Consider the following 22373-nt stretch of genomic DNA (forward strand, 5'->3'; position numbering starts at 1 on the left):
TAAACAGTGATGCCTGGGGGTATGGTTTAGTTTTAAACCTTGACCACAGCCCCAGTCATGTGATTCGCCAGGACTCTGGTCTCAGCAAGATTCAGGCATTGCCCATCCATTGGAACAGCCCCATCCTTCCTCAGTACTGAGTCTAATGCCCCAGGAAGTCAAACCCGTTTCTCCCACACCAATTTTTGAGCCACGCATTTACCTCTTTAATGTTACTGACCCTGTGCCAAATTGTTCGTGGCTCAGGAAGTAATCCAGAGATTATTACCTTTTTTTTGGCTTTCAAATGTAGCCCCTAGCTGTTCATATTCCCTCAGCAGAACCTCTTTCCTCTTTCTAAATATGTCATTGGTAGCTAAATGGATCATGAAAACTTTAACGGTAAATGGCTGGTTACTTATGGAAAAAGTTAAAAAGCTGAAGGGGTCAGCAGAGGTTAAAGCTTCCAGAACAAGTAACAGGACAGAGAGTATGGAAAAATTCCAGAATCTAACTTTAGACACAGCAGGTAAGTCGTCAACAATGAAGGGGGGGGGTGCAGTCAATGCAGGGCAGAGGGTGATGTACTTAAATGCACACCGGATATATGAAACAAGGTAAATGAATTCGTAGTACAGATTGAAATCGGCAGGTATGATATTGTCGGTATCAGAGAGACATGGCTGCAAAGGGATTAGGGATGGGAACTAAAAATCCAAGGATATGTGTTCTATTGAAAGGTCAGGCAGATGGGCAGAGGGGGCAGGGTTGCCTTGTTTGTAAGAAATGAAATTAAATCAATAGCAAGAAGTGGTATGGAGTCAGAAGACATAGAATCTGTGTGCATAGAAATCAGAAATCACAAAGGAAAAAAGACCCTTGATGGGTCCTAGCAGTAGTTGGGATATAGGGATGAAAATAAATCAGGAGGTAGAAAAGGCATGTAAGAAAGGTACCATTACAATAATCATGGGGCACTTGAATATCCAGGTGGACTGGAAAAATCAGGTTGGTAGTGGACCTCAAGGAAAGGAATTTGTGGAATGCTTGCAAGATGGTTTTTTTGAAGCAGCTTGAAGTAGACCCCACCGGGGTACAGGCAGTTCTGGATTTAGATTGTGTAATGAGGCAGACTTGATTAGGGAGCTGAAAGTGAAGGAACCCTTAGGGTCAGTGACCATGATATGATAGAATTCACCCTATGGTTTGAAAGGGAGAAGACTGAATCAGATGTAACTGCATTACAATTGAGTAAAAGTAACCTCAAAGACATGAGGGAGGAGCTGGCCAGAGTTGATTGGAAGGGGAGACTAGCAGGGAAGATGGTGGCGAAGCAATGCCAGGAGTTTCTGTGGGTAATTTGTGAAGCACTGTAGAAATTCATCCCAAGGAAGAAGAAACATATTGAGGGAGGATGAGGCAACTGTGGCTTACTAGTGAAGTCAGAGACAGCAGAAAATCATAAGTCAAAACAAGTGAGAGTCCATATTGTGAAGATTAGTGGGAAGCCAGAGGATTGGAAGCCTTTAAAAACCAGCAGAGGATAAGTAAAGAAGCAACAAAGGGTGAGAAAACATGAGAGTAAACTAGCTAGTAGTATAAATGAAGGTTGTAAAAGGTTTTTCCAGATATTTAAGAGGTAAGAGAGAGGTAAGAGTGGACATTGGACCACTGGAAAATGTTGGACAGGATAAGTAGAAATAGGGGACAAATGTCCTTAGTAATGAGGACTGGAAAATGGCTAATGTGACACCACTGTTTAAGAGGGGAGGGAGGCAGAAGACAGGAAACTATAAACCTATTAGCCTGACCTCAGTCATTGGTAAGATTTCAGAGTCCATTAGTAAGGATGAGATTGTGGAGTACTTGGAAGTGCATAGTAAAATAGGATAGACTCAGCATGGCTTTGGCAAGGGAGGTCATGCCTGACAAATCTTTTAGAATTCTTTGAGGAGGTAACAAGTAAATTAGACAAAGGAGAGCCAGTGGACATGATCTATTCAGATTTACAGAAGGCCTCTGATAAGGTGCTGCACAGGAGGCTGCTAAATAAGATAAGAGCTCATGGCGTTAAGGGCAAGCTACTGGCATGGATAGAGGATTGGCTGACTGACAAAAGGCAGAGATTGGGGATAAAGCTGTCTTTCTCAGAATGGCAGCTGGCTAATAGTGGAGTTCCGCAGGGGTCAGTGTTGGGATGACAACTTTTCACGTTATACATTAATGATCTAGGCAAAAGAACTGAGGGCATTGTTGCTAAGTTTGCAGATGACAAAAAAGGTAGGGCAATTAAATATCAACCACATTACTGTGGGTCTGGAGTCACATGTAGGCAAGACTGGCAATTTCCTTCCCCAAATGACATTAGTGAACCAGATGAATTTTTCCGACAATCAACAATGTTTTTGTGGTCACCATTAGACTCTTACTTCCAGAACTTTTTTTTATTGAATTCAAATTCAACCATCTGCCATGGCAGGATTTGAACCCGGGTTCCCAGAACATTACATGTGTCTCTGAATTAACAGTCTAGCAATAATACCACTAGGCCATCACGTTCCATGTATGAGTGTGCAAAGTAGTGACAGATGGAATACAATGTGGGGAAATGTGAGGTTATGCACTTTGGTAGGTAGAATAGAGGCATAGACTATTTTCTAAATCGGGAAAGGCTTTAGAAATCTGTAGCACAAAAGGACTTGGGAGTCCTATTTCAGGGTTCTCTTCGTTAACATGCAGGTTCAGTTGGCAGCTAGGAAGTCAAATACAACATTAGCATTCATTTCAAGGGGACAAGAATACAACAGCAGAAATGTTCTGCTGAGGCTGATAAGGCTCTTGTCAGATCATATTTGGAACATTGGGGGCAGTTTTGGGCCTTGTATCTAAGGAAGGATATGCTAGCATTGCAGGGAATCCAAAGGAGGCTTGCCAGAATGATCCCAGGGATGAAAAGTTCATCATATGAGGAGCAGTTGAGGACTCTGGGTCTGTACGCAATGGAGTTTTGAAGAATGAGCCGGGGCGGAGGTTGGTGGGGGGGGAGGTGCGCGGGCGGTGGGATCTGATTGAAACTTACAGAATACTGACAGGCCTGGATAGAGTAAATGTCGAGATGTTTCCACTAGTAGACAAAAATAGGGCCCAAGGGCACAGCCTTAGAGTGCAGGGACAACTCTTTAGAACTGAGATGAGGAGGAATTTCTTTGACAGAGGGTGGTGCATCTATGGAACTCATTGCCGCGGAGGGCAGTGCAGGCCAAGTCATTGAGTGTATTTAAGATAGAAATAGTTAGGTTCTTGATTGATAACGGGATCAAGGATTACAGGGAGAAGGCAGAAGAATGGGATTGAGAAACATATAAGCGATGATTGAATGGTGAGGTAGACTGTTAGGCCAAATTCCTAATTAGACTCCTATATCTTTTGGTCTTATGGTCTTAAAGTCTTGATTCTAATTCTGTCTTGATTGATAGGATGAGATCCTCCTCTTATTGAAAACTCTGCACTTCGTATTAGAAATTAGATCAATAATGTTTACTTAAGATTGCAGTCATTTCCACAACACAAAACAGACAAAATTTAGCACAAAATGACCTCCTTTACAGAATATAAGGGTAAACAGCTAGGTAATAGGAAACTGTAAACTACTATAGGCAGAGATTTTGTTTGTGTGTTTGGTTTAAGCATTGTAGGGAACTTTGATTTGCAATTAATCACCACACAACCTGGCAATATTGTATAGTACACTGGTATAGAAAGTTGACAATTTTTCAGATTTCCAATATTAAATTGCACATCTTGAAAATCAGGAAATTAATCATAAATAACATTCTAGAAACATATGAACATTCAGATAGGAGGAGAAGTAGATAATTTACCTTGTTCAAGTCCCTGCACCATTGAATAAGATCATTGCTGATCTCAGTTTTGTGAATTCCACATTCCCAATTACCTCTATAATCTTCTGCCTTACAAGAACTTGTCTACCATCTTCTTAAAAATGTTCAAAACCACCACCTTCACTACCTTTTGAAGAACAGAATTCCAAAGTAGAGTGACCTTCAGAGAAAAAAATAAAAATCTCTGTACCTCTGTCCTAAATAGGGGACACCTAAGTTTAAAACTGTGCCCCCTCATTCTGAACTTACTCACAAGAGGAACATCCTTTCTATATCCACCTTGTCAAGACTGTTTAGGATTTTATATACTTAAATAACCAAGTCACTCCTTATTCTTCTAAATTCCAGCAGAAACAAGCTCAGTCTGTCCAACCCTCCTCATGAGACAACATGCTCATTCCAGATATCAATCTAAACTGCCTGCACAGATGCATCAAGTTTTTAATAGCAAAATTATGATTTGGGTTATTGTAGAACTTTCTCTCAGGGTAACTGATTTAAATGTTCAATTTCTACAGTAAAATCAAACAAAGAGCTGTGGACGCAGGAAATCTGAAACAAAGACAGAAGCTGCTGAAGAAACTCAGCAGGTCTGGCAGGATTTGTGGAGAGAAAACAGAGTTAATGTCTCGATACCCTGTCACTGGAAGTCCAGTGAAAAGGTCTCAAAACGGTAACTCTGTTTTCTCTCCACAAATGCTGCCAGACATGCTGAGTTTCTCCAGCAATTTCTACTTTGGTTCAATTTTTTGCCACCACAGGAGTTAGATTCTAAGCGGGTAGGCCCATCAAGTGCCACCAATTGAGTTTCTTAAGTGGTCAATTAACGACCTCTTCATGCTACCACTGTAAACCACTCTGCTCAGAGCAGGCAAGAAAAGTGAAAGCCTTCCCCATTGGTAAAATGGAGCAGTCTCCCTGCCAGATTGCCCCATTCTATGGGTGACTATGGGCACAGGTGGAAGCAGGGAATACTCATTGAAGGCCACACTTGCCTCCAAACCTCCTGATACCCTTCTCTCTTCATGACACCAACCCAACCCAAACAATTCCTCGGGAAAGTAACCCTTCTGTTTGCTGCTTCTGGATTGTGGTGTTCCTGTGCCTCTGAAGCAATGCTGCTGGTCACCGTGAACATCCAGCCTCTGATGGATTGGCAATTTTAAACAGGGCAGGATATCACTGTACCAGGAGGTAATTCGCCAAAAAAAAACTTAGGCATAAGGTAGGTGCAAGATTTGGTCCACCTTCTGCAGTTTGTAGTTGAGGGATGTCCACCATGTTATGGTGCACATTGGCTGCACTTATAAAATTGGTTCTGCCACTTTGGGTCCCATCTTGTTTCTCTCTTCCTGCCCTGATGGTGAAAGAAAATAAGGGCTGAAACTTCTATAAATATTTTTTATGAGGCAGCTAAGGCTGGTATTTGATCTAATAATAGATATATTACTCCCAGCCTGCACTAAAAATGCAGCGTGCATTGCAATCATTGGAATTCACCATTTGGCTCACATAAACTATCAGCTGTTTTGAAGATGTCATCAGTAATGCTGACGCTATGGGCCTAATCTTTCAGTGAATGGCAAAGCACAGACCTTTTTATAAGAGGTTAGTGAAGAACACAGCCCTACACTGTCTATGCTACTGAGCAACTGATGACATGTTGTAGTATTGGTTTATTATTCAGAAAATAATTTAGAATTTATAGGAATACTCCACGGGCTGATTTGTAATCAGGGTTTGGGGAACAGACATGACAGCCAGCTCCAGGTCCCAAACCTGCACTCCAATAACTTACAAAGCTCCAGCCAATTCACAGCTAGAGAATATCTGCCACCGGAAGAGGAAGTTGTCACTCTGAACTTGGAGACACTGAGGGAGTCATTGGGAAACATAGTTTCGAATCCCACCACAAGTAGAAGCGAGTTCATTTTATTATAAAAGAAAAGCTATTTTGTCATGATCTTGTTGGGGATTCTGATGGGACACCACCTCCAGGAGTTGAAGAACAGTGTGAGTTCAGGGAAGAGGTCCTTCTCTTCTTTAATAAATCTGTTCAGAAATGTTTTTACATGCCTCTAGAGCAGGTGGGACTTGAACCCTGACCACCTGGCTCAGAGATAGGCACCCTACCATCCCGCCAAAAGAACCCTTAACAGATCTGACAGCACATACATGAGGCTAATTCAAAGCCCCTGTGAGCCTCAAGGCTACTCTGAGGTCTGAACTCACAATCTCATGTTTACAAGGCAGCTGCTTTAACCCACAAAGCTACAGTGCTGCCTACATTTAGTGAAAGGAACTAATAGATGTCTTCATTAACTCTAACTTATCTCAACTGGCTGACTTCTGCTTGCTGATAGACTGATGATTTGACCTACTCCAATCTTTCTAAAATAGCTCAAGGTCAGGATCTTGGCTGGAAACTGACGGTAAAGTTGGCACTGTCAAATTACTCACCTGCCCACCCCTTACCTCTTACCGTGCCACGTCCCCGCTTGGGAATAACGTTTAATATCTATTTGTAAAGGCAATGTTTGTGACACAGAACTTTGGGGTGACTGCGCATATGTATCCATGTGGGAACAACGATGCATCCAAAAGGACACTTTTAAATAAATCTCAGTCACTAACATATGCATATACTCCTCAGTGATAACAAATGCAGCCTCATGCAGTCTCCCATTTCTGACTTCTCAATCATGCAGTCATGCTCAGAAGCTTTCTAAGATAGGATATAGGTCAAAGAAAAGAAAAGAAAATAAAGATTAGCACAACAGTGGACTAGGAACTGAAGCAAAGTGAACATTGCCACAGAGATAGTAGGAACTGCAGATGCTGGAGAATCTGAGATAACAAGGTGTAGAGCTGGATGAACACAGCAGGCCAAGCAGCATCAGAGGAGCAGGAAGGCTGACGTTTCGGGCCAAGACCCTTCTTCAGAAATGGGGGAGGGGAAGGGGGTTCTGAAATAAATACAGAGAGAGGGGGAGGCGGATAGAAGATGGATAGAGGAGAAGATAGGTGGAGAGGAGACAGACAGGTCAAAGAGGAGGGGATGGAGCCAGTAAAGGTGAGTGTAGGTGGGGAGGTAGGGAGGAGATAGGTCAGTCCAGGGAGGACGGACAGGTCAAGTGGTCGGGATGAGGTTAGTAGGTAGGAGATGGGGATGGGGCTTGAGGTGGGAGGAGGGGATACGTGGGAGGAAGGACAGGTTAGGGAGGTGGGGACGAGCTGGGCTGGTTTTGGGATGCTGTAGGGGGAGGGGAGATTTTGAAGCTTGTGAAGCCCACATTGATACCATTGGGCTGCAACTCATCCCTCACACCCCCTCCCCGCAATAACAACCAAAACAGAATCCACCTCGTCCTCACGTACCACCCCACCAACCTCCAGATTCAACGCATCATCCTCCGACACTTCCGCCATCTGCAATCCGACCCCACCACCAAAGACATTTTTCCCTCCTCACCCTTATCTGCTTTCCGGAGGGACCACTCTCTCCGGGACTCCCTTGTCCGCTCCACACTCCCCTCCAGCCCCACCACACCCGGCACTTTTCCCTGCAACCGCAGGAAGTGCTACACCTGCCCCTACACGTCCCCCCTCACCCCCATCCCAGGCCCCAAGAAGACTTTCCACATCAAGCAGATGTTCACCTGCACATCTGCTAATGTGGTATACTGCATCCGCTGTTCCCGTTGTGGCCTCCTCTACATCAGGGAAACCAAGCGGAGGCTTGGGGACCGCTTTGCAGAGCACCTATGCTCGGTTCGCACTAAACAACTGCACCTCCCAGTCGCGAACCATTTCAACTCCCCCTCCCATTCCTCAGACGACATGTCCATTCTGGGACTCCTGCAGTGCCACAACGATGCCACCCGAAGGTTGCAGGAACAGCAACTCATATTCCGCTTGGGAACCCTGCAGCCCAATGGTATCAATGTGGGCTTCACAAGCTTCAAACTCTGCCCTCCCCCTACCGCATCCCAAAACCAGCCCAGCTCGTCCCTGCCTCCCTAACCTGTCCTTCCTCCCACATATCCCCTCCTCCCACCTCAAGCCCCACCCCCATCTCCTACCTACTAACCTCATCCCGCCCCCTTGACCTGTCCGTCCTCCCTGGACTGCCCTATCTCCTCCCACCTCCCCACCTACACTCACCTTTACTGGCTCCATCCCCGCCTCTTTGACCTGTCTGTCTCCTCTCCACCTATTTTCTCCTCTATCCATCTTCTATCCGCCTCCCCCTCTCTCCGTATTTATTTCAGAACCCCCTTCCCCTCCCCCATTTCTGAAGAAGGGTCTTGGCCCGAAACGTCAGCCTTCCTGCTCCTCTGATGCTGCTTGGCCTGCTGTGTTCATCCAGCTCTACACCTTGTTATCTCTGAACATTGCCACAGTTCTATTTCAGACTTCACATTATATGGGGTTAAAACTAGTCAGTGAAATGAATGCATACAAATTTGTTTATAATTAAATAGTTTGAAAATCACATTTGGAGTTGTTTTTCCTGTTGAAGATACTGATCCTGTTGTGAAAGTACAAAAATCTGAGATGACTGTTTTAGGTAATAAAGTAGAACATACAAAGGAGGAGACAATTCACACAACATTGGGAAGTTAGGAAGCATTTTTTTGCAAGAACTATATTAAGACAGTGGCAGCTACATCCACTTAAGATATTTTTAAAAATGTCATATTTGTAATGTTTACTCTTATACATTTCCATCTTTTATTTTGAGTTGGGCAACACTCTATATATGGCAATTTTAAATTTCACAATCCATAATGTAAGTGATGCACAGATGGCTTAGGTGATATGGATTCAAATCCCACTACAGCGGATGGGATTCAATAAAAATCTGGAATGAAAAGTTAGTCCAATGACCACCATGTAACCATTGCTGATTTTCATAAAGAACCATCTGGTCCATTAATGCCCCTTAGGGAAGGAGACGTGCTTTTCTTACTTGATCTGTTAACTCCAGACCCACCTTGATCAACTCTTCAGTGCCCTCTGAAATGGCTTAGGAAGCCACTCTGTTGTATTAAAGCACGATAAACTGTGAAGCACAGAATGAAACCAGACAGGCCACCCAGCATTGACCCAGGCATTGGAAATGACAATAGCAAACCCTGCTGTTGACCCCACAAAGTTCTACATACCAACATCTGGGGACTTGTAACAAAATTTGGAGAATAGTCCCCTAGGCTAGTCAAGCAACTTGTACGTATGTTATGATTCTGTGAATATGACGATATCTTAGACACTAACAAGCCCATTACTGGATATCACCACAACTGGCGGCATTTTAGTATATAGTCAGGAGGAAGCTACAGTCATAGAGTTGTAGATTCATACAGTACATAACAGACCCTTCAGCCCATCAAATCTGCAATGACCTATCTACACTAATTCCACCTCCCAAAACTTGGCCCATAGCCTTAAATGAGATGAGCATTTGGACTACCATCAAAGTGCTTTTTAAAGGTTGTGAGGTTTCCTGCCTCAAATAGCCTCCTGAGCAGTATATTCCAGACCCCTAACATCCCCTGGGTGAAAAACATTTTCCTTAAATGCCCTCTAAACCTCGTGCCCTTCACCTTAAAATTATGTTGCTTTGTTATTGACTCTTCAACTAAGGGAAGAAGTGCTTCCTATCCAGCTGGTCCATGCCCCTCATAATCTTATACACCTCAGTTAGGTCCCTCCTCAGACTTATCTGCTCTAAGGAAAACAGCCTGAGCCTATCCAGCTTCTCTTTATAGTTAAAATGCTCCATCCCAGACAACATTGTGGCGAATCTCCTTCTGGAGATTCCCCTCCTGGCACACCCTCCTGGCAATAACATCCTTCCTACAGTGAAACACTCAGAACTGCATACAGTACACCAGCTTTGGACCAACCAAAGTTCTGTGCAGCTCCAACACAACTTCCCTGCTCTTATATTCTATGTCATAACTGAGAAAGCTAGGTGTTCCATTTGCCTTTTTAAGTACTCTATCGACCTGTTCTGCTGCCTTCAGGGATCTGTGGACAACCACCCCAATATCCTTCTCATCGTGCGAGCTTCCTAGTGTCCTACCATTCATGGAGTACACCGTTGTCTTGTTATTTCTTCCAAAGTGCCCACCTCACACCTTACATGGTTAAGTTCAATCTGCCACTGATCTGTCCACATGACCAAAACCTTCCTGTAGCCTAAGACCTTCTTCCTCATTATCAATCACTGGTCAAAGTTTATGCCATCCATAAACTTATCAACCCCCTCATTTTGATCTATAAATAAATCACAAATAATAAGGGACGCAGCACAAATCCCTGTGGTGTGTCACTGGACACCGGCCTCTGGACATATAAACACCTTTCTACCACCATCCTCTGTTTCCTACCACTCAGCCAATATTGGATCCAACTTGCCAAGTAACCCATGATCCCATATACTCTCAGTTGCCCTGGGTGGTCCTCAAAATTGACTCCAGACCCGATAAAGTGTTATGGAATTGGGTCAAACTGGATTACCTCTTACTACACTCACGGGTCTGTTGAATACATTCCTCTATGAAGAACACCATTTGGTGGAACCACCATGGATGGCAAGGGCACAGAACATAAGCTGGGTGAGGACTTCAACGTCAATCACTAAAAATGGCTCAGCAGCGCCAAGACACACCAGACTAGCCAAGTTCCAAATGACATAGCTGCTAGACTGAGCCTGTGGCAAATAGTGAGAAAACCCAACAAGAAGAAAAAAAATCTCATTTCATCTTGTCCTCACCAATCTACCTGGTGTAGATGCACTTGTCCTTCCAGATGGCAGAAGTTGTGGGTTTAGAAGATGCTGTGAAGAAAGGTTTGGTGAGTTATTGCAGTTGTATATATTGGTTGTGCATAGCACATTGTGCACCAAGGGTGGAGGGAGTGAATGTTTAACCCAGTAAGTGAAGTAGACAGGCTTTGTGTAAACAGTAGCTGAGTGAATCGCTGTAGAATTCCTATGATTCTACTGTCAGAATCATTGCCTGGCACTTGTGTGGCACAAATGTTACTTCCACTTAACCTAGGCATGAATGCTGGTTCCTTCAAATAAGCAATGGACTGCTTCACCTGAACAGTTACCTGGGATAGAACACTGTGCAATCGTCAGCAAACATCATTATCTTTGACCTTATGATGGGGGGAGTGGCCTTTACTGTAGAGATATTGAGAGATAGATAGATTCTTGATCAGTAGTAGAATTTAGGATTATAGGGAAAATGCAGGAAAGTGGATGTGAGGAATGGCGGACTAACCCTAATCTTACTTAATGATGAGGCAGGCTAGAGGGGTCAAATGGCCTATTTCTGTTCCTATTTCCTTTGATCTTTTGTGGTTTGATACAACTGAGTGGCTTCTTGGGCTGTAGATCTGGTCAAATGTAGGCTAGACTAGAAAAGGACACAAGATATCTTTCCCTAATGAACATTAATGAACCAGGCAAGTTTTTGATAACAGTCAACGATAGTTGTCATAGACATCACGGAGTTTTCAATTCCAGAATGATTAATTGAACTGAATTCCACCAGCTGTATTGGTGACAGTTGAACCACATTTCCCATGGTTTTAGTCTCGATTATAGTCCAATAACATTAACACAATGTCATCATTTCCCACTTCCAATGGGCTTAACATTACTTAAGTGTTGCTGTGTTATTTTATGTTATTTTAGTACAAAACAGGCAAATTAATGATATTTCATAAAATATCTAAAATGACTTTTACCTTCTCTGTGCTTCCTGATCTTCAGGGGGTGGCCCATTCTGAACTTGAACTTGGCGCTGCACTGTAGGACCTAGAAGATCAGATCACAGTGTTAATCTCTATCTTCAGATCTACAGTTGACCGTAACACCAAGTAGTCTTAAAACATGAAAATAAAACAGAAGACAAGTTTGCAATTCCTACAATAGGCCATTTTCAGAACAGCAAAGCTCAATTTTAGAAGGGGGTGAGATTGATGATCATAACACTGACATGTTTAGTACGCCTGGACAGTCCGGAGACAAGAAGGCCCAGGTAATCTTAACAACCTGGCCTCATGTAAATAAAAGTTTTCAACATCTGACTAGATTAATTGCCTACTGATGGGTGTGAATGAGAATTTGCTGGCAGGAGGCAGCAGTTGAAGACGCGGGATTTGGGACACCAGCAGTGAATAAAAGGAGGGCTTCCTGGGTAACCAGGATTGGCCAACAGTGTATTGAGCCGGAGGAGACCCTTATGAGGCCAAGGGGAGGGGAGCACTTTGGTGCCACCTGGGGCACAAGGTTTCCTGAAATCATCTTAACCTCTTCTGACCACTCGGCTCCTCATGCAGTGGGCAGAATTTAATGGCTGTGAATAGGTTCTTGCTTGCTGCCTAAAGAAATGGCAGCAAGCAAGAACTCACTCCTTATTTCCAGGAAGTCAGATTGAAGGTTTAAGGTACTGCAGTCTTAATGGTGAAAATAACCTTAGGAAGGGTCGGGTAGGGAAAATTAAACCAGAATTTGTATGATGAGGGTCTGCTGTAATTAATATCCATGAGGCATTTAATTGGCCCTAGTTTAAGGTCACCAAGGGCAAAAATCCCACCCCTCTGAACTGCCAGCTAATCAGCGCTACCAGTTTAATTTCATAACAATTTTCTCATGTTTTCAGGTTTTATTCCTCAATTTGTTTGGGATTCTATACAGGAAGATATTTACATTCGGATCAAGCAATTGGATTTGAAACTGGTGGCTGTTATTGTTGTATCAGAAACAAGTCTGGGAAAGTTAACCTGGAAGATTTAGAATATCCACTGATACCTTTTATACAAATTAGTGTTACCGGAAGGATCTAGTCAACGTGGTGCTAGCTGTTTTTAACCAATTCTTTAGTCTACAGGCATGTCGAATAAACCTAGTTACTATTTCATAGGAGATAAATATGTCTCTCACTAAGTGTTAATGTAGTTAATATAGTTGTCGCATTATGTTAATGTAACCCATTGTCTTACTATTATTTAATTAACTATTTTTTGTTCCTCAAGTACATGCCTCTTCTACCAAAGACCTATTGCTAGTGAATTCTTCACTACTTAATATTCATGACCTTTGTAGACTTGTATTACAAGAGGGGTTGGTGACAGGAACTCGACTCATAGAAGATCCTATCAGAACCTAATACCAGTTGCAGACATCTCCCTAAGAACATCTACACACAGTCCACCTGTTTCAATACAACAAAATATGTGAAAGCCATTTTCTAATTCATTTCTCAGGGCAATGTCTTGCTGCCAATCAACATTAATTGAAGCATTCTTCATTGCAGCACCTCTACCAATCACAGCTAACCACACAGCATGTTCTTCACATATTATATAAATGCTGTTTTCCTTTTTTTGGCCAATGATCCTGTCAAGTGCAAGATGAAAAGCTTACATGAAATATTCTCAAAATATTCCCTGATGTCTTGGTTTACATTTAGCCTTCAAACAACATCAGCAGAAGAAATTAACTATCATTTATCCCATGGCTGCTTGTGGGCAGTTGCTACATACAAATTGGGTGCCAAATTTGCTTTTGTAACAATGACAACACTTCACTCAAAAGAAAAGTTCTTCCTTTCTTGCATAATTTAAAAATGTATTGTAGACATGATGTTTGTATAGTGAAGAGTTCACATTTGCAATAAATGATAGACACATTTGTTTAATAGATCTGGTATAGATCAATACCTCATAAGTTTTAATAATCACCAACAGTTCAAGAAGGTGGGCACAAATCTTTGTTTTCTCAATGGCAATTAGGGACAGAAAACAAATGCTGGCCTCCACAGTAATGTTCACATCCCAAGAAAGAATTAAAGCCACATCAAACTCCGTCCATTCAGCAAGTGGAATATTTATTTGCCTTTTAAGTTATGCCCTAATTTATTGTCTCATGATATCCTTTCATTGGCAGGACAATTATTGTATTATTTTGAAAGTTGTGTGGCACTACCGTCATGCTAAATGGGATAGATATCAAAGAATTCTGGCATGAGGTACTATGACTTATCATTAGGAGTAGAATTGTATTCAACACAATTTAACCCCAAGGTCTGGCACATCTTCGACTCTACCACTATCATCCAGCTGAGAGATCAATTTTAGTTCAATGAAGAGTGCAGGAGGGCATGCCAGGAGCAGTACCAAGCATATGTGAAAATGACACATTTACCTGATGAAGCTACAAAACTGGACTACTTTTAAGCCAACAGCAGAAGACACAAGCAAAAATAATCAAAGAGATCCGAAAACCAGTGGAGCAGAACTATTCTCTGGAGTCCTGCCAGATCTAGTTATGAATGGCACTGGACAAAGAAACAATTAACTGGGGGAATGGGCTCCACTGATATCTATGTTCTCAATAACAGAGGAGCCCAGCACATCAGTGCAAAAAACAAGATAGAAATATTTGTAACTATTTTCAGCTAGAAGTGTTGAGTGGATGATCTATCTCAGCTTCCTCCCAAGGTCCCCAGCATCACAGTTGGCAATCTTCAGCCAATTTGATTCACTGCACATAATATTAAGAGATGGCTGAAGGCACTGGATTTTGCAAAGGCTGTGGGCCTGACAACATTCTGCAAAAGTACCGCAAACGTATGCTCCAGGAAAGCTGTGCCCCTTGCCCAGGTGTTCCAGTACAGTTACAACACTGGCATCTGCCTAATTGTGTGGAAGATTGTTCAGATACATTCTATTCACAGATAGCAGGACAAATCCAGCCCAGATAATTGCTATCCCAACATTCGACACTTGTTTAACAGCTAAGTTATGGAAGAGATTGTTGACAGAGCTGTCAAGCTGCAATTACCCAGCAATAACCTCCTCATTGATGGCTCAGTTTTTCTTCCAGAATCTTAATCAGCTCCTGACCTCATTAGAGCCTTGGTCCAAACATGGACAAGAGAGCTGAACTCAAGAAGTGAGGTGAGAACAAGTGCCCTTGACATCAATGCAACATTTGACCACATATGCTGACAAGGAGCCCAGGCAAAACTTTGGTCCAAGGGAATCAGGGGGAATTCCCCACTGGTTGAAGTCAAAACAGAGGATGATGACTCAATCATTTCAATCTAGGGTATTTCTGCAGGAGTTCCTCAGGGTAGTGTCCTAGACTCAACCATCTTCAGTTGCTTCATCATTGGCCTTCCCTCTGTCATGAGGTCAGAAACAGAGATTTTCACTGATGATTGTACAATTCATGGTACCATTCTTGAATCTCCTGAATCTGAAGCAGTCTAAAAACCTGGCCAATATTTAGGTTTAGGCTGAAAAATAGCAAGTGACTTTTGCACCACAGAAGTGCTAAGCCATGACCGTCTTCTTAAGAAAGAATCCAGCAAGCACCCGCATCCCCTTGATATTCAATGGCATTACCGCCTCTGAATACCCCACTATCAGCAAACCGAGGATTACTGTTGACCAGAAACTGATCTGGATCAGCCATATGAATATTGCGACTGCAACAGGTTGGGACTTCTGCAGCAATTAACTTAGCTTTGACTTCACAAAGCCTGTCTGCCACTTGTAACCACAAGGCCAAAGTCAGGAATGTTGGAATACTCTCCACTTGGCTCAACACCATTAAGGACAATTCGGACCGTTGGATTGTCACCCATCTAACAGTTTCAATGTTCACTCTCCAATACAGAGAGGCAGCGTTCTGTACTATCTACTAGCTGCACTGCACCAACTCACCCAGGCTCCTTCCAAACTCATGATCACTATCAGCTAGAAGGACTAGGGAAGTGTATTAGAACACCTCAACAAACCACACACTATCCTAACTTGGAAGTGTAATACCATTCCTTCACTGCCTTGCATCAAATTCCTGAATGTTATATCATTTGGGGAATTTGGATGTACACTTGGTGGACTTTAATGAGGATGTAAGAAGAGAAGGACCTCAGTGTATACGTGCACAAATTATCAAAGGTGGCATAAGAAGTTAAGAAATTGTTTAAAAAGGCATACCAGAACAAGTTAAGAAGTGTTTAAGAAGGCAGACAGATTCCTGGAATTCACAAATGTGTCATCTTCCAAGAGCAGTAATTTCCATTGCTCGTTGCTTTCACATCTACCTTTTCAACTCTGCCTCTGCCTACCTCATTTCTGTGTCAGAAGGGGAAAGCAAAGATTGCTGCTTCTTAGCACACTAACTATTATATTCTGGCAAGTTCATTCATTCACAACACACTGAAGAATTGTTGGTCATTTAGATAGATGGTTAAGTCTATTTAAGAGGGTTAGGCGGGTAAAGAGTTAGGGGAGTGTGGTAAATAGCTAAAGGAATCGAGTGGCAAGTGGATAGCGTGGCAGGTAGGGAGGGTGGGTAAGGTGAGAAGGTGGCAAGTGGCAAGGTGGATAGTGTAGATGTAGCTGATATGGTGGAAGGATGGGTAAGGTGGCAGGTTAGATACAGTGGCAGAATGTGTAAGGCACAGTGAGTGAGCGGGAAGCAGAATCCAGGGCTAGTGAGGTCAGGTTGGTGCTAGGGATTCAGGTCAGGACTGACAGGGGTTTGGGTTGGTTCAACAGGGGAGGCAGGGGAGTCAGGTCTGGGCAGGATATTCAGTCTAGGTTGAATGTGGTTCATAGGATCACAGTGTAGTCAAAAGGGTTAGTGTGAGTGACTTGGGGAGTGGGAAGAGTATCAATACACAGCAGAGGGCAGGGAGAGGTCATTTTATAGTTAGCCAGGTGTTGTAGATTCTAATTCCTCTGTTTCCTGACTAATTGTTCTGGTAAGGAAGTCAGAAATATCTGTAGTCTTTGATTCAGAGTTCAGGCTTTGGAAAATTCCAGATGCTGGGTAATCATTCATTGACAGTTTAAACACCCCAGGCAATTGTCACATAGTCAGTGAATTGGAACATCTGTGAAATCCCGACTGACCAGAGACCAGAAGATCTGGAGATGGTGGTGTAGTAGTAATATCATTTGACTAGTAAACAAGGACCCAGGTTATACTGATTGGAGAAATGGGTTCAAATCCAACCATGCCAGTCAGTTGTAATTTGAATACAGTGCAAAAATGTGGATCAAAATACTAACCTATGTAATATGTACCTCCTACTAAATTTACATTCACTAATGTCCATTAGGGAGGGAAATTGGAAATTGTCCTTGTTCGGCCTACATGTGACTTCAGACCATCAGTGGTGCTATTGACTCTTTATTTTCCCCCTAGACATTTAAGGATGGGCAATAAATGATGGTTTAGCCTATGACCCTTGAATGAATATTTAAAAAACAGCAGGAGCACTGTCTTCAATCCCATGCGCAACACTTTAGGAAGAATGTGAGAGCATTGCAGAAGATACAGAAAAGATCTATGAGAATGATTCCAGGAAAGAGAGACTTCCATTACATGGACAGTTTGTGGAAGCTGGGACTTGTCTCCTTAAAGAAAAGAAGGTTAGGAGGGGATTTTGTAGAAACGTTCAATATCAAGGTGGGTCAAGGTGGAGTAGATTGAGAGAAACTTGCTATGGGTGGAAAGGGTCAAGAGCCAGAGGATGCTCATTTAAGATGACTAGCAATAGAACCAGAGTCAACATGGGGAAAACCTTTTTTTACATAGCGAGCGGTTAGGATCAGGAATAGACCTCCTGACAGTGCATTCAGTGATGGCGTTTAAAAAGAATTAGATATTGACTCGAAAATTTGCAGAGCTATGAGGAAAAGGCAGGAGAATGGGACTAGCTGATTTGCTCTTTCAGAGAACCAGCACTGACATAATAAGTCACAAGGGCCCCTCCATACTTTAACCATTCTATGAGTGATGTAGCTTAACATTACATTTCTAATCTGCTCTGGCTCTCTAGGGCACTGCTTAACACTGAATGTCACACCATCCAATGTAGTGCAGTCAATGGGAATGTTCTAAATTTCAAAAGATCCTGGAATAGCTAACATGTGTAGTCAGTATAATGATAGCTGTCTCATGTAAAGGTTATCCTTAGAATTGGCTACAGGAGTCAATATCATGTCAGTATTTTAGTAACTGATTTGGGTCACAGTAAACATTGAGTCTACTTTAATGCAAATCTGGAGGCAACAAAACAATACATATGAATATAAGAATCAGAAGCAGGAATAGGCCACTCGTCCCTTCAGGTTGTGCCACCATGCAGAGGGATCATAGCTGATCTTATTACTCCACATTCCTATCTATCCGCCATAACATTACACACACTGCCCCCATCCCACTTATCAAAAACCCATCTATCCTCTGCCTTAAAACAATTCAAATATTTGCTTCCATTGGTGTTTGGAGGAAGAGCATGTCAAAGCCTCACAAAATGTTACGTGAAAAGGTTTCTCCTCGTCTCTGCCTTAACTAGTTGACCTTAACTTTTAAACAGTGATCTTTAAGTAGAATTTCCAAATCCTTTCTCAATTGCACCCTGTCAAGACTTCTCAGGATCTATATGTTTCATTCAAGTAAACTCTTGCTCTTATGTCTTCTAAACAGAGATGAATCTAACCTCGGCCTTTTCCTCATAAGAGAGCCCACTCATTCCAGTCTGGTGAGCCTTCTTTGAATCGCTTCCTATGCATTTACAGCCTTCCTTAAATAGGGAGACCAATGGTATATATTGTAATACAAAGCTAGACTCATCAAAACGCTGTACATCTGAAGCATAGCCTTCCTACTTTTGTGTTCAATTCCCTTTGAAACAAATGGCAACATTGTATTAGCTCTCCTAATTACTGAATTAGTACTTGAACATACCTTTTTTACCATTCTTGCAATCAAAACCTCCCTACATCTCAGAGCTCAGCAATATCTCTCCATTTAGATAATACGCTTCTTTAGCATTCTTTTCCTAAAATGGAAGATTTCATTCTTCTATATTATACTCTATTTCCAACTCATATAATCTATCTAAATGTCTTTGTAGCCTCCTTATTTCCTTTTCACAAATTACTCCCCTACTTCTCTTTGTTTCATCAGCAAACTTAGCAACCACACCTTTGGTCCCTTCATCTGAATGAGTTAAGGATTTTTTGGCAGAGCATTTAGAAAGCAGTGGCAGGATCAGACAGTCAGCATGGATTTATGAAGGGATTTGTCATGCTTGACAAGTCTGTTGGAATTCTATGAAGATGTAACTAGTAGAGTTGACAAGGGGGAGCCAGTCAATGTAGTATATTTGGACTTACAGAAAGCGTTTAACAAAATCCCACATTAGAGATTAATGTGCAATATTAAAGCGCATGGGATTGGGGCAAATGTATTGAGATGGATAGGAAACTGGTTGGTAGAGAGAAAACAAAGAGTAGGAATTAATGATGACAAGGTGTAGAGCTGGATGAACACAGCAGGCCAAGCAGCATCAGAGGAGCAGGAAAGCTGATGTTTCGGGTCTAGACCCTTCTTCAGAAAAAAGTTCCTACTATCTCTGTAGGAATTAATGGGTCCTTTTCAAATTGGCAGGCAATAACTAGTGCAGTGCCACATGGATCAGTGCTGGGACCCAGCTATTCACAATATATATTAACGATTTGGATGAGGGAACAAAACGTAACATCTCCAAGTTTGCAGACGATATCAAGTTGTGAACTGTGACGAGAATGCAGAGATCCTTCAGCCTTATCTCGACAGGTTCGGTGAGTTGGGCAAATCAATGGCAGATGCAGTATAATTTGGATAGATGTGAGGTTATTCACTTCAGAAACAAAAACAAGGAGGCAGATTAGTACCTGAATGGCTGTAAATTGGGAGAGAGGAGTGTGGAGCGGGATCTGGGTGTCCTTGTGCACCATTCGCTGAAGGTAAACATGCAGGTGCAGCAGGCAGTAAAAAAGGCAAATGGTATGTTGGCCTTCACTGCGAGAGGTTTCAAGTGCAGGAGCAGGGATGTACTGTTACAGTTGTACAGGGCCTTTGTGAGGCCATACCTGGAATATTGTGTGCAGTTTTGGTCTCCTTTTCTGTTGAAGGATGCTCTTGCTCTCGAGGGACTGCAGCAAAGGTCTACCAGGATGATTTCGGGGATAGACGGTCGGACGTCTGAGTAGAGATTGTAGGTTGGGATTGTTTTTGCTAGAGTTCAGACGAATGAGGGGGGAATCTCATAGAGACTTATAAAATTCTGACAGGACTGGACAGGGTAGATGTAGGGAGGATTTCCCCAATGGTGGGTGTGTCCAGAACTAGGGGTCACAGTATGAGGAGTCGGGGTAGTCCTTTTAAGATGGAGATGAGGGGACATTTCTTCACCCAAAGAGTGGTGAGCCTTTGGAATTCATTATCACAGGAAGTAGTTGATGCCAAAACATTGAATGTATTCAAGAGGTGACTAGAGAAAGCACTTGGGGCGAATGGGATCAAAGGTTACGGGGAGAAAGCAGGATTATACCATTGAGTTGGATGATCAGCCATGATCATGAAGAATGGCACAGCAGGCTCTAAGGGCCAAATGGCCTCCTCCTGCTCCTATATTCTATGTTTCTATGTTATGTACATTATAAAATGTTTAGGCCCTAGAACTATGATGTGAACTCTATGTTTCTATGTTTAACTGATCCCTGTGACACACCACTCGTTACACTTTGTCAACCAGAAAATGAGCGATGTATGCCTATTCTGTTTCCTATTAGCTAGCCAATTCTCTATCCATGCCAACATGTTACCCCCTACATAATGAGCTTTTATTCTCTGCAATAAACCTTGTTGGATACCTTATCAAATGCCTGCTGGAATTCATAGCATAGTGTATCCCCTTCATCAACAGCACATATAACTTCTTCAAATAATTCCAATAAGTTGGTCAAACACAATTTTACTTTCAGAAAAGCATTCTGACACTGCCTGTTTACCTAGAACTTGCTCAATGCCCTTCCATAACATTTTAATAATAGGTTATGACATGTTCTTTATGACAGCCACTAAACTAACTGGCCTGTAGTTTGTTGTTTTCTGTCTTCCTCCCTTTTTGAATAAAGGGGTTACATTCAATATGTTCCAATCAAATGGGACTGTTCCTGAATCAAGGGAGCTATATAAAACTTAAACCAAAACATGATCTATCTCACCAGCCAAATCGTTCCATTTCATAACTGCTACATTTCTCATAGGACCAATACTGTAGTGGTGATGGTTGAAGGGAGCAGTCTCTACACATATTTTCAATGCCGTATTTGTAGTGGCAGCAAAACGTCAGGAGTCACGTGACACCAGGTAATACTCCAAGAGGATTATTTGAAATAATAAAGCTTTCAACAAGACCTTGTCCATCCCAGTCCAACACTGGCACCTTCACATCATGGCAGCAAAAAGAGCACAGTATTTGTGGCATTAAAGTTTAAGTATGAAGATCAAAGGCCATAAGAAAGCTAAAGCTGAGAAAACAACAGTGTATGGCATTGCACCTCACTAAACAGACCGATTTTTCTTCCTGATTTAAACATACATTGATGTGAAAAGACTTGAACTCGTACTATAGTTATTTTAATAAACTAAATAGACATTAAGTTTCTGGAACAAAATTTATGTGAATTAAAAACAGGTAACATGTTATAACCATCACTCACTAATGAAACAATTGTTGATATTTCAACAAATTTCACGCAAAACCCTGTTTCAGTTATTACATATTAGGCAAAGCATCGAAACAGAGCTCAGCTTTAACTCACACTGTCTATAATTACTCTATATTTAGTTTTATAAACTTCTAGCCATGTTTGAGTGCAAAAACTTTCAGGATATCAGTAGTTGTTGTTGAATCAATTGTCTGAGCAATTAAGGAAATGTGAGCATGTCAGCAATGAAACAACATAAAACGACATATGAGATAGTAATGAGTTCTTTTTCAACACTGAGGTGTGCAAATGAACACATAATTTCACAACCATCAGAACTCAGTCTCAGTGAGAATAGCATAGTACTGCATAGTAATTCCTCAAATGATTGAACATAAATGTTATCTTCACTGCTGGAGGCAATCTCTTTAATTGTTATTTTTAAGTGGATACAGACAACCGACATCAGGTATAAGGTCTATCTTTAGAAACAAATCCATTTCTGAAGGATGGTTTAGATTCCCTGAAACACCAATGCAGCTGAGTTGTTCACAGTACATTGAATTATTAAGATCTAGTATCTCTCAGTTCCATAATTTCTTATGCACTTTAGTGCAGCCATTAAAACTAAATGCTCAAAATTAAGTAGTCTTTGTCATAAAATGCTTCAAATTACAGCATCAGTTACCTACAGAATGTTCTGCAGAAAAAAACACGACTACAGTAGCAGGAACAGGAACAGGAACAGAAGCAATGGCAGATGCACTCCCTGCTAATCATAGTGTGACCAGGTATGCTTTTCTTACTATTGTCTCCAGTACACGTAGGATAGTACACAGCAACTCATACTCTACATACGTCAATGTAACTTATACTTTACAGTAGAAAATAAGTCTACAGTCCGCTGTC

The 22373-nt window shown here is 42.0% G+C and overlaps 1 protein-coding gene across 1 annotated transcript in view; it reads right to left on the minus strand.

The window, feature by feature from the left end:
- Positions 1-22373, minus strand: part of LOC109913157 (ena/VASP-like protein) — a 167012-nt gene that overhangs the window by 50129 nt on the left and 94510 nt on the right. The window contains 2 exon segments of the mRNA XM_048600409.1: positions 8194-8252; positions 11646-11715. Coding sequence (XP_048456366.1) covers positions 8194-8252; positions 11646-11715 — 129 coding nt within the window.

Source organism: Rhincodon typus, chromosome 8 (assembly GCF_021869965.1).
Source record: "Rhincodon typus isolate 14 chromosome 8, sRhiTyp1.1, whole genome shotgun sequence".
NCBI classification, from domain to species: domain Eukaryota; kingdom Metazoa; phylum Chordata; class Chondrichthyes; order Orectolobiformes; family Rhincodontidae; genus Rhincodon; species Rhincodon typus.